This window comes from Labeo rohita, chromosome 25 (assembly GCF_022985175.1).
Source record: "Labeo rohita strain BAU-BD-2019 chromosome 25, IGBB_LRoh.1.0, whole genome shotgun sequence".
Classification (NCBI taxonomy): domain Eukaryota; kingdom Metazoa; phylum Chordata; class Actinopteri; order Cypriniformes; family Cyprinidae; genus Labeo; species Labeo rohita.
The window spans coordinates 9,189,379-9,202,746 of record NC_066893.1 but is presented as its reverse complement, the minus strand read 5'-3'; the positions used below and the strand labels follow the sequence as shown (position 1 = coordinate 9,202,746).

Below are 13,368 nucleotides of genomic sequence, written 5' to 3'. Positions count from 1 at the left end.
CTGTGGACAAGCGTGTTGTGTCCTTCAGTCGACATATGAGACGAATTAATGCTGCTATCATCGCCGTTCCAGTCCCTCGAAACTATTGACGAAAACAAAACAAAGTAAGGAGTGCAGACATCTGCTGCTGTGCAATGACCAGTCACCCCATGGAAATAAAGGTCGTGTTTGTGATCTATTAAACAGGAAAAGGAAAGGGAGTGAGAAAGTGAGAAAGATTTAAAGTTAAAGTTCACCCAGACATTATAATTCTGTCATTAAATTCACACCCTGATGTTGTTTCAAACTCGTAAGACCTTCATTCATCTTTGGAACACAAATGAAGATATTTTTCATTAAATCTGAAAGCAACTGACACGTTCAAGGCCTAGAAAGGTAGTAAGGACATTATTATAATAGTCCTTGTGGTCCAACCCTAATTTTATGAATCTACGAGAGCACAAAGTAAACAAAAATAATGACTATTCAACACAAAAGGTTTTCTAGTGGCTTTATAACATTACGGTTGAACCACTGATGTCACATTGACTATTTTAACGATGTCCTTACTACCTTTCTGGGTCTTGAATGTGTCAGTTGCACTGTTGTCTATGCAGGGTCAGAAACCTTTTGGATTTCATCGGAAATATCTTAATTTGTTTTCCGAAGATGAATGAAGGTCTTACGGGTTTGCAACGACACAGGTGAGTAATTAATGACAAAATGTTCATTTTTGGGTGAACTATCCCTTTAAAGCATAAAACATACCGACTTTTATGAAAAAATGGTACAAAATTATTGTCTAAACACATTTTTGCTGTGTATTAGGATGTCACAGTTTTTTGGGATTGGGCCAGTAAGACAGACAGAAATGTGGAATCTGAGTTCACTGCCTCTGTGCTGATGCGGCTCTTGTTCGGGATGGACAGCTTCACAGCGTACTTCCAGACAGAGGAAAAGAAAGAAAAAGGGAGGGAGAGAGAGAGGAAGAACAGACAAGAACCTGTGCTCAGCAGAGGGAGAGCTCTCATCCAGAAACAAGGAGCCCAGGGGAACAACAAAAGAAGAGAGATGGGGTAAGAGAGGAGAAAAAAAGCCTTCAAAAACAACAACAAAACACTACTGGCTCTCCAGAGCGGACTCTGGGTGAACGCCAGCACTCATTGTAATCTCTAAGAGAGGGATGGTTAAAAAATAAAAAGGGATAATAAATATCTTGAAAATAAACCATTAACCTTCTGGGGTCTGAGAGGGTTTTGGGGCCCTGGAGAAGTTTTGACATGCCCTGACATTTGTGATTTTTTTTAGTAACTTAAAAATGTATTAATGGATAAAGTCTGATTACATTGTATATCAGCACAAACTGGGCTACAATAATATGTAAGCAACAAGAATATTCATGTTTGCGTTTTTGAGAAAACAACGTTTATGCGTGGTTAGTGTATTAAATCTTATTAACTAATTTAATGTACTATATATGAAGAGTTTGGTTCCAAAACACTATAAATCCATTTTGATTAATTTGAGTAAAAATGTGTTTTCTTTACTAAGAAAGTGGCAAGATGAAAACCACTATTTTCTGTTTCAAACTTTAACATAGCCTCTTTAGGTTATAATAACATTAAAAAGATTTTGATTTTCAAAGATTTATTATAAAAACTTTGTTTTATTTGAATAGTTTTTCCCAAAATGCAATTTGTGCTCCTAACTTGGAAAAAAAATAAAATAATTTGGAGCACCTTCTAATCAATAATCAAAAAAATCTAATCAAAAAATAGGCTTCCCATTATGAGGTGATATTTGACTCCTTGAAGTGATTTAAATGGGAATTTAGTTTTTACCTTTGTAATGGCATTTTTGTAATTTTTATATTTTGTAATTTATATATATATATATATATATATATATATATATATATTATAAGCATTTTAAACAGAATAAGAACAAGTAGAATACAAATAAGTTACCAATCAAATGAAATCAGTATTAACAAAATTAATTTAGAAGAACATAGAAGAACGCAAAGTGTCTTGTAGGTGTATTTTTTTTATTTGTTTAATGAGGCTCAGAGGTGGCATGAGTGCAGTTAAAATTTACAAATTCATTTTAAGATTAATGTTTTAAATATAACATTTTGAATATAGAAATATTAAATGATTTAAATAACTGAAAAGATTTAAAAATTAAACTAGAACTGCCAGTAGGTGGTGGCAAGTCACTGATTTAATTACTGAATCATTCATTCAATTGATTCGTTCGAACGGCTGATTCATTCAGGAATAAAGCAAGTGTCTTTATGAATAGGAAATTGAATCACTGACTCACTAGATTCTTTTAAAAAACACTGTTATGTTTGAATGGAGATGCGCAGCGGCTCAGTTGTGACTTGTTTCAAAGTAATTTTGATGACGAAATAGAGCAAAATCAGGCAATAGTCTTATAGTCAGACAATGTAAGTAACTTTACATTAACTTCATGTTTATTTAACTGTTGTATTAAATCAATATCTCATTTACAAACTCTCTTAAAAATCATTAAAAGCTGTCACTCATCATTAGTTCATCGCAATCTCACAAAGTTCCATTAGAATTAACGAAGCTCTTTACACTGCACAATGAATCTCTAATTTACACTCTCTCTACACTTCGTTTATGAAAAGATTTTTCAGATATGTCTGTGATACATTACTCAATGTTGCAAAAACACATAGAAACCTTTGAAAGTTCAGCGCAAACACAAATATGCTGATCGGGTCAGTAGCACTGCTGCTTCTAAATGTTTTTTCATAGTCGCATGCAGTGTTTTGTGTGTTTGTTGATCACAAAGTACAAAGTAGATGAGGAAAACTAGGATGTCGGGTGTATTCAAAGCGCCACCTTTACTGTTTAAAATGTGTGGAATGGTGCGCTGTGATTGGTTGAGAGGATGTATCGCATTCTGCAGAGAAGGGAGACTGGCGTTTGTCATGGTTTGGAAAAAATAGGCAAAAACATGACTGAATAACACAGCGGATATCGCATTTTGGGTAAAATTAAAAATGACCTTTTCAGTACCGCCTAAATACAACACTGATTTTAGCAGAAAAATCGTGTTTTGGAACCAAACTCTACATATATAAAATATTGTGAACTGTTTCTTTAAGAGAGGAGCAAACGGCGAGAAAACAAAAGAGACACAGAGACAGTCAGTCCAGGCTTCATCGTCTTTGGCATCTCATTCTTAATCAGTGCAGCGTTGGGTAGAATGGATGCTGACATGCAAACTGCTCCGCACAACAGGGAATGAGCTCCTAATCAGTAATCAGACTGTCTGTTTAAACGGTAGGGGCTCTGGGTTTCACTCTGGCGCAGGTCAAGGGCCTCTCCACAGTCCCTCTTCCCTACTGTGGTACACCCATGCATTGCTACAGAGCAAACAGAAACCCCTACCATCACCCCACGGGACTCTAACGGGCAAACAATTCCTGTCATCTCAAATGTCAGTGCTCCGTTCTGACTAGCAAAGCTATTGCTTCTAATTGATTTTGTTGAGATACAGTGCGTTATTTCTAAGGAATGAGTTATGATTGAGGACATGCTAATGAATACGCTATGTCTGTTTTTCCTAAACTTTTTAAGAACGTCAGGAAAGCTCTGGTGATTTTATTGTATGCTTTAAATAAACAAATAACAGAAAAAATCCTTTCATCTTCATCATTAATACGGAGGCATGACTTAATTTCTAATAAATATATGTGCATATATAACACGTTTCAGAGGTCGGTGGGGCTGAGAATGGTTGGCTTTGTTGTTGTGAAGAATTAAATTCATGCCATGTGGTTTGTTTAGAACACAGCAGGCCTAATCAAAGTAACCTTGAGATACAATTTCACGCTCAGACTGCATGCAGACTTTCAGAAGACGGCATGCCGACGTTTCTTGTGATATAACTCAAGTCGTGTTTCTATATGAAAGCTGTACCAGATTCACTCAGACGGCAAGTCTCCGTGCTGCTGGATGCCGTTAGTTTAAGTAACTGTCATATTAAATCCCTAGGTATCATGAACAAGGCTTAGTCACCTCGTCTATACAAATTGCAGCATCATTAGGTAAAAGTTGTAAGTTTTCAAAACATTTTCAAAAAAAAGTGCTATAATTTTATCCGTCACACTGCCACCTAGTGGTCTGGAGTGCTATTTATCTTTCAGCTGTTTTCATATTTGAGTGAATACAGGTGCTTGATCAGGAGGAACACACTGGATAAGAATGAAACAGCAGGACCTTCGATGGCCCCGGCAGGAACCCCTCTAAATCAACTCAATGTTGCTCATCTCCCTTCCGCAATCAAGCCTCCCACTTGAAGCTGCTTCTATTGTTCTGCCTTCCTGCCGCTCTTTCTCCCTCTCTCTCTCTTTCAGTCCTTTTCCCTAATCTCATAAAAATTCAGAAGGATACTCCCACATTTTGCTCCTCTCTCTCCTGCCATTCTTGAGAACATTAAAGCTGATCTCCATGGTGAAGAAGGGAGGATGAACTCCCTGGCCTCTCAAGTATGCACTCCGTGGCACCCTGCTCCTCACTGTGAACCAAAAGTGAGGCCTCTTTTTTTGATATGTCATTCCTTTTTTGTACATTTCAAATTTCAAAACATACCTTTACCTGATACCTGAATTTCAAATCTTACATTATGTCCTCAAGTACTTGGAAGACCGCTTGAAGTGCGTATAAAAGATACTTGTACTTTTGTAGTTTTAGATCGTCACTGCGACGTGAAAGAAAATAGAGAAAAGCTCTAAGAATAGACTTTCTCTCTGATACCTCTGCAGATCCTGCCTGACTGAGATGTGCGTAAAACCTGCAAAGTAATGACCATCAACACTGTATAACATGACGACAATACAATACAGATTTAGTCTCACACAGATAGGTGAAATATTATCCAAGTCTCTTTAGCAGAGTTCTGATACGAGATCGGCAGCAGAGGTTCAACTCGTCAACTTCAGGCTCTGTGGGTTAGGAATGACTTGAGACAAGCCCCAGAGGTCTCTGCTTATGTCACAGCGGGGTCACCGTAGAGTGAGGAGAACGGGAGACAATCAGATCTCATCTACCTCCCCTGGGTCACCCTCTTTCTCTCAATCGCTCACTCTCTCCAAACACAAACAACTATACTCCTTCATGCATGCCTGCAGTGAAGATTTGATTACCGGCAAACCCTCGGCAACCCTTTCCAACTCTTGTCGGAGAAAGCGGGTCAAGTCTGTGAGCTCACAAGAAAGATGATACCGGTCCGATGGAGTTGGGATAAGAGATCTGACATCTACAGGGTAGAAAGAGCAGGTTTGTCTGTCTAAAAGGATTTGATTTACCTAGGGATTAATAGCACAAAAGCACGGGTTTGAAGAGTAGGACTCCTGGGAACTCCAGGAGGCAAGGTGGCGTAGCCAGCACCGGGGGTTTCTTGCTTACCCGTTTAGGGGCAAAGAATGGGGAAAGCAGTCCAGACCCCGATTCTGAGTTTCTGTTGCACGCATCTCCATTCTTTTATATTTGAGTCTGACAAAACGCAAAATCGATAATGCTTTTCCCCCCATTTCCTCTTTGATGCAACTTCAAAAGGTTAGTGGACGGCTCTCAGAGGAGTGTTCAAAAGGAGCAAGGAGGGGCAAAAAAAGATAAGGAGAAAAAGACACCCCCTGAAAAAAAAACCTGAAGGGGCAAAACAACGTGCTTGGAATTGAAGTTCTGCAAGAAAAGCCCAGTGCGACTAGGAGCACCTTCAATCACCACTGTGGTTTGCCGCATTCAGCCTATGTGAATGAGAGTAAAAAGCAAAGCGGTCTCACACAATAAACTCATCGGCATCTGCACCTGGAGGAGTGCATAGCAGGCACTAGCCATACACAGACCAAACACGTCCTGCGCAATTACAGCTGCATCCACAGTGTTAATAGGTTACACCCAAGGTACACCCAACTAACCGTGGCTTGGAGTAAAAGCCTCATCTGAATCTCAGAAGCTTCTGTAAACCCTAACCCAGTGGGCCGGGAGTACTCTGCTCCCAGGGACTCTTTGAAGACAAATGAGGCAGTGTGTACAACCTTTCACCTGCTCTTGTGCAATCTGTCTATCCACATCCTTATTCTCCTTATCTTCAACTGAAAACAATCTCTTCTTTTCCAACTGCATTTGAGTGTGAGAATAATCACCCTACTCTGTGTTTAAGAGCAGAGAGCATTTGTGCATGTGTGCACTTCACGGAAGCACCGTCAGTGTGTGTGTACGTGCAGCTGGACCTGTGGTGAATGTGTTATCAGTGAAGTACTGTGAGAAGGAGAATTCTGGCAGGCCTGAAATACATTCTGACAGCCTGAGACATCAAAGGATTCCTTACGACTGTGCTCTTAACGTGGAGTCAATGTAGGAAATTACTCCGAAGGCGTGAGACGACTATCCCTCTGAAGAGTCAAATCTCGAGAACATAAAAAACAATGCCGGATGCCTCACAAAATCTACAGAAATGTTTCAATAATCAGTAGACCTTCTAGCTTGAAGGGTTTAGTCAACATGAAACAACATTCGCAACCCAATTACTTGACATTTCCGAGCAAAGTGGTATATTCGGCAAGGCAAAAATAAAGGATGGGACTTGATTTATCTGTCAGGAATTGATTGGATCACTGGCACCTGCTAGTTGAAACTTACGCTGGGTAAAAGGAATACTCTGGGTTGGGCTCAACAGACATAACTTGTTGCATAATTTTGATTACCGCAAAATTAATTTCCAGTAATGTGCCACAAATGCCGCTGAGTGAGCTGAACTTGAACTGAACCTGGGATGTTCTCTTAAGTGGCCTTGGTGACGTCAACTGAAATGACAAAGTTGTTTCAAAGATGGAAAAAGTAACATTTTTCCTCTCAAAAAATATGCACTGATGAATCAGCCATAATAACATGTATTAAGAAAGCAACTAGGGCCGATATTTGTTTCATGTTGACTTAAAGTCTAAAGGGATAAAATTAGCGCAGGTTTGATTGAGCGGAGACAGAAGCATCTGATGTAACAAGGATCTTTTTTCTTTTGGAGTGGAGATTGTCTTGCCTGCCAAGAGGGTGAGTCGAGACTGGCACATGGGACTCATGCCAAACTGTCCGAGGCGCCAGGGCTCAGATGTAGCGTGAGGATGGGTGTGTCCGTGCATGGCATGGGTAACCAGGAGATGTGCCAGACTACAATTCTTCAGAGAAGCTCTCTCTCTCTTTCTCTCACTCTCTATTTTCTACTCTCTTTCGTTTGCTCAGTCTCGATTTCACTCATTCACCCCCTCCGCTTTCTCTCTCTCACCATCTTCAGACCGTCTGGATGCTTGTTTTTTTTTCAAACACACTCTCTCTCTCGCACACACACACACCACTGGAGCTAAATCAAAAATCTATGCTCTCAATGGCCAGTCAATATCTCATTAAGCAGTCACCGTGCCCAAGCTGGCAGGTAATGCATTTCACAGTTCTGACACACACTCATACACACTCCGACAGTCTCTTTCTCTCTTTCTCTCTCACATGCCACACACTGTAATAACCTGTGGAAATGTGGCACTCGGTTTTCTTTCACAAGTTGTGGTGGAATACGGTCACTCAACCTCCAAAGAGAAACGACGATAAATGGTGTGTGTATGTGCGTGTGTATGCTCTTATCAATCCAAAGCGCACTTCCACACACCAGGATTGATCTCTTGGTTTGATCCAGTCGTGTCTTTTGGCAGGTCTAGACTGGACTAGATTAAAGTCGATTACACAGCAGTCAGACATTATGCTGCAATGATATTAAATAGAAAACTAACTTCCCAGTGCAAAACCTTGACAAAACATACTCTACAAAGGCATGTGAATGCGAAAATGTTTTTTGTTGTTGTTGTTGTACACAGGTTCTACCATTTCTTTGACATTTACAAACCCCATTCTTTAAGGTGGGAATAGTATTAACTGCAAACGCCTGTGCAATTAAACAATGACCTGCAAGAACATGACCATAGAAGAGGCGAGATTATGTAACAGCTAGGAATAGCGCCCCCTGTGGCTATCATGAGAATACAACAAGAGAGTCACATTCGAGTACATTTCAGGCCTTAGATTCAAATAGCTTGTTTTTTAGCATTTCAGAATAAATTCTGGTTTATTTTTACACTTAGCCTGACTACCAACCACTTAGACAGAAAAAGAGCATTCTGAATAACATCTAAATTACATTTTTTCCTCTCTCTCAAATTTTATCGTGACTTCTAAGGGCAGCATGATTACAAAATCTTTCCCAAATATGGGTTTTTACATTTTGAACTTTTGAAACAGCCAAAATGTGCTTTCTGACACATTTTTGGAATACAAGACAGTGACATTTAAGCATGTTTCAGTACTTATATTTAGATAAATAGCTTTTTGCCAATTACAATAAAGTCTGGTTTATTTTGAAACTTATTCTGACCAAGTGGCGGCCACTTAGACAAGCCGACAGCATAACGTGTATAAAAAAGACAGCTTTTCTCTATTTTAACACAACTTTTAAACACAGTTTAATAAATTCTTTTTCAAAAGTCTTTTTTTTACATTTTAAACATAAACACTATACCAAGCGCCACTTAAATATCCATAAAAGTGACTCCTTACCCCGCTCCATTGCAAAATCTGAAGCCGCTGCAGAAATAGTCCACTTAACACTCCTTGCTGGCTAGTAATCTCGCTCTTTATTTTTAACCCTAGCTAGTGGGCTACATCTTTACTTCACCTTAATCTGATTTTGCTTGCCCTCTTTCTGTCCTTTGTGGCTAACTGGATTACAGCCAATCTTGTTAACCTCTGCTGTGTTACCGAAGTGCCCAGAGAATCACACTAGTCAAAAAAACTCTACTAGCCTAGTGACTAAAGTGAGAGAAAGAGCAAACCACTAACGTTCACTTCAGCATGCAAATGTTATTTGCTTTGACTTTGTTTGTAACGTCTACATGCGTTTATATTCATTCTGTCCTGGTACTTTTCAAAACACGTGCAAAAAAAAAAGAAAAATTTTGAGAAGATTTCAAACAGCTCTTTTCCAACATACTTTACAGCTTATTAAAGGGTTAATTACCACACAGATGAAACAGGCCTGTTTTTTTCTGTCTTTGGCACATCAAACAACTTTCTTTAATTATGTAATTAATATTTGGAGTTTTCATCTTAATTGTGTGGAGCAGGCTAGCTCATTTGCATAGGGTAATGAGAGGGATGTTTCCATTACAGGTAATTAGGTACTTGAGAGGCAAGTGTGTGGCTAGGAGGCTGGGAAAGAGGAAAGGAAAAAGGAGGGATGAGGGGTACGATCGGAAAAAAGACAGATAACCGGATCGCATTACCGAACAAGGAGGCGTTAGCGTCTGTAACGACATGCCTGTCAAATGACTTGCAAAGCAAACACTTAGTAATTGCCAGACGTGAATAAAATGTGGTTTCACAGCGAAATCAGTGTCGCAATCAGTCAACTGCTCTGATAACGATGCTGGATGGAAATGAGATTTTATGAAGGCATTTAAAATAAAATAAATAAACGTAAATGTGTCTATTCATGATTTAAGTTTCAGCGCAGATTCAAAAATTACATTAAAAATTACATTAAAATAAGGTGTTTTCAACAGAAAGCATTTAATTAGACAATATAATTTCAACAAAATATTGTAACTGAGTCACTGCAAACAATGTCAACCTCACTAAAACAGTAGGCCATATTTCATTAAACAGTTAAAAAATGTAATTGCACACAAATGCATGGTGTTTTCAATAGAAAACATCTAATAATACACAATTCTGTCAAAATATTGTAACTAAGTCTGTGCAAACTGTATCAACCTCTCTAAAACATTAGGAAATCTTTTATTAAAGAGTTAGACACCCTGTAGATATACTTTGGTTCTACGATTATGCATTCTTCCAGTCTCCAAGAGCTCTATTTTCAGTTTGTAAGCCTCTTCAGAACAACCCACACATGAGACACGGGGTCAGAGGCTATCGCATACACCTGCTCCAGCTCCACAACACACACACACACACACACACACACACACGATCATACCCACAAATACACACTAACGGCTGCATGCATGCAAAAAACTAAACCCACACGAGCACACGCTTTCACATTCTGATTCCTGCGAAGGTCTCAAGAATCCAAACAATCAAAGATCTAAACAACAAGGAAAACAGGTTCATAAAACATAAACTTAATTGAAATTCCTTGCAAAATCAAGTTGGAAAATTTGCATAAATATTTTATTACGCAATACACGCATAAAAATGGCTTAGCAATGCATTTTGATACTGCATAAAAACTCATTAATACATAACGTATGCTATTTATCTGAGCTCCAACACAGAGATGCTAGAATTACGAGGCGGTTTGGTGTTGTGGTAATGCAATAACTGCGAGTGCAGTGGAGGTGAACTGTCGAAAAGCTTTCAGTGGGAGATTCACGGAGAGTGTGCGAAGGAGAAGAGTGGTGTTACAGCGGCTCAACACCAACATCCATCGCTTTTTCCACTCTCAACACCTCTCGCCTAATACAGAATGACAGCTGTGTGTGTGCGCGAAGGGGGGTATGTAGCGGTACGGACACATGGAGCGCTAATGGATCGGAGGGTGTATGTATTTTTAAGTGTATGTGTACAAAAAACAGACTTCAAATGAAAACAAATGAATATGGGGATGCAAGTTTCCAGCATAGAGGCGGCAGATGAGCATAAGTGTAAGTGCGTAAGTGTGTGTGTTATGGCGGGGGGTTGGGACCGGCGAGCAGGATTACGGAGGCAGGATCAACACCAGTATAGTGGTGTGGCGCTCACCCTGGTTGTTCACGGCCCAAAAAATAGGTCAGTGGAACACGACACATGCCGACGTCAACCCAAACGACACGTCCTGCGTCCCGACTCAAACTCTCCTCGACCTTTTCCCTTCGACAACACAAAAACCTCAGTTTTTGACTTCTGAGTTCTTGACTGAAAACGGAAACTTTAAGTGTGTAAATGAAGGAAAAAAGTATTTGCTGAAATTCCAAAATAATTTATTTTCAACTTCATCTCCGGAAGAGAAAAATCAGACAACAGCATCCCAACAGCCTCTCTTTTTTGACATTCAGCTGCTTCAGCAAAAGAACTTTCTCATTCGTATCACAGCACTAACTTGATTTCCTTGCAAGACAGAAATGTAAAACAATACCACAACTTAATTTCCCTGCAACAAACACTTGAACAAGTCCCAACACACACACACACACACTCTCCCTCTCTCCCTCGCTGTTTCTCTTTGCACGAGACGCTCTAACAGAGAGTTGGCTGACTATGAATAAAGCCCTTTGCAGCTCGACTCGCTCGCAAAAAGGAAGTTTACAAAAAGGACAGACAAAACCCCAGCATGCTTTTCTCCTCTTACCTTTCATAGCTGAAATCACAAAATACATCATTAAGCTCGGCGGTCCATAGGCGAGCGGTATCGCGAGTGCTAGCTCAAGCAGTCCACTGCTGTTTCAGCAGCAGCTGGCCAGCATAGCTCTGCTGCTCAGCTGCGCTCGCATGACCACACCAGAATCCATGTGACTCTGACATCAGCACTCCCTCGCTCTTGGGCCCGCCCCTGAGTTGTGATTGGCAGAGGAGGCAGCCAATGAAAGGGAAGGGGGAGGAGAAAAGGGGGTTGGGTCGATTTCTACAGACTGCAGTGGCTGTGACCGGGGCTGATGGGATGGGTGAGGGGGGGTACGGTGTGGCTGTCACTGTCTCTTGTGCTTTATCGCAAACAAGAGAAAGTCATAACAGAAGCACAACAGCAAACAAGTTTGTGTTTTTTTTTCCATCTTTCAATCATGATGGTATAACGACTGAGAGAATGGTTTGTGGGACACAAAAAAGTAAGGACTTGTATTAAAAAAAGGGCAGTGATTTGCAATGATTACATATATTATTATTATATTATATATAATGTATTATTACAGAAACAGCAGAAGCACAAAACCAAACAAGTTTCATTTTATTGTATTTTTTTTTCAGCTATCAACCAAGATGAGAGGGAATCTTTGGCGGGATATATTATACATATTATAAATATCATAAAATGGCTATATTTATCATGTATAGTGACATTATTAAACATTTTTAAAATGCAAAATTATAGAAATTCCATGACCAACCTAGGAAATTATAATTTCAAAATATAATATTTGTTTAGTCTTTTATTACACTGTCGAACAGCGTTGTATGGTTTGTTAATTAATGTTTATTATATATACAAATACATTCAAATTAATATCAAAGTAATTAACATACATAAATCCATATTTTACTATCTATCTATCTATCATATAGAATTTTATAATGGGTAGAAAAAAATAAACAAATGTAGATTAATTCATTGACCTCACTAATTGAGTGATTGGTCGTCGAGTTGACTAGTTATTCACTGTGAGCCATTCTAAGCAACTAATGCTTAAAACAAGAGGTCCTGGACAATTTTTTATGAGTCTAATTAGACTGTACCATAGTGTAATTTACTGGACACCCATTCTTCACAGGTCCCGGGACATTTTCCCTCCAGACAAACGCCCTGTCATCTCTAGTATGCATGTGTGTATATATAATGTACTGTAAGTAATGCTTTCGCAAAGCAGAGCTTATTTTCTCATGCCAATAAAGCTGTTGAAAGAAACAGTAGGGGCAGAAAAAGGCGAGAATCAAAAAAAGTCATGTTTTTCTTTTGTCTTGGCGCTGTGACGGCCGTCTCTCTCTTCCTGTGTGCTAATATTAGACGGGCAGATGAGGCTGCAAGCAACTCCAGATGTTTTCGGAGAGAGAGAGCAAGCGAGCGAGAGCGTGTTACTGGCCGTTTCTCTGACCTCCCTCCAGGAGGCTGGTTTCATCTTTTCCTCTCTCGCTGCTCGGTGTCCTGCCTGCTGAGAGAGGCGCTCATACGGGCTGCCCTGGCAGCTGAGCTCCAGAAGATAGCAGGAGAGAGAGGAAGAGAGAGGGACTCATACTGATCCTTCCACCACACAGTGACTGTCTGATGAGTTTCACTATCTCACCATCCTTTTCATTTTCTCTCTCCATCGTTCCGTCGGAGACCCCCTCCCTCTCGTCATCTCTCTCTCTCTCTCCTCTCTCTCTAATAATCTGCTCAGGCTTCTTAGCAGCTGGCTGCTCATGATTCTGGTCTTAGAGAGAGCTGGCTCCGGCCACAAACCAAACCCAGCTCCATTTTGAGCCTCATAAATAAGCCCCTGCTCTTCTCATCTCCACCCTGGACTAACGTGAATCTCAGATAGCAATATTTCAGTGTGTTAAAAGAAAAGAGAGAGAGAGAGAGAATCAAAAAGCATCTTCTACAATATACCAT

The 13,368-nt window shown here is 39.8% G+C and overlaps 1 protein-coding gene across 4 annotated transcripts in view; it reads right to left on the bottom strand.

The window, feature by feature from the left end:
• roraa (RAR-related orphan receptor A, paralog a) overlaps positions 1–13,368 on the bottom strand; it is a 384,106-nt gene that overhangs the window by 69,807 nt on the left and 300,931 nt on the right. Inside the window, exon 1 of one of the 4 annotated variants that reach the window (XM_051099049.1) lies at positions 11,413–11,558. The exons of the other annotated variants lie outside the window; for them this stretch is intronic. Within the exon in view, the coding sequence (XP_050955006.1) occupies positions 11,413–11,443 (31 nt within the window). The 5' untranslated portion in view covers positions 11,444–11,558. Of the gene's footprint in view, positions 1–11,412; positions 11,559–13,368 lie in introns of those variants that run through there. 4 annotated transcript variants of the gene reach the window in all.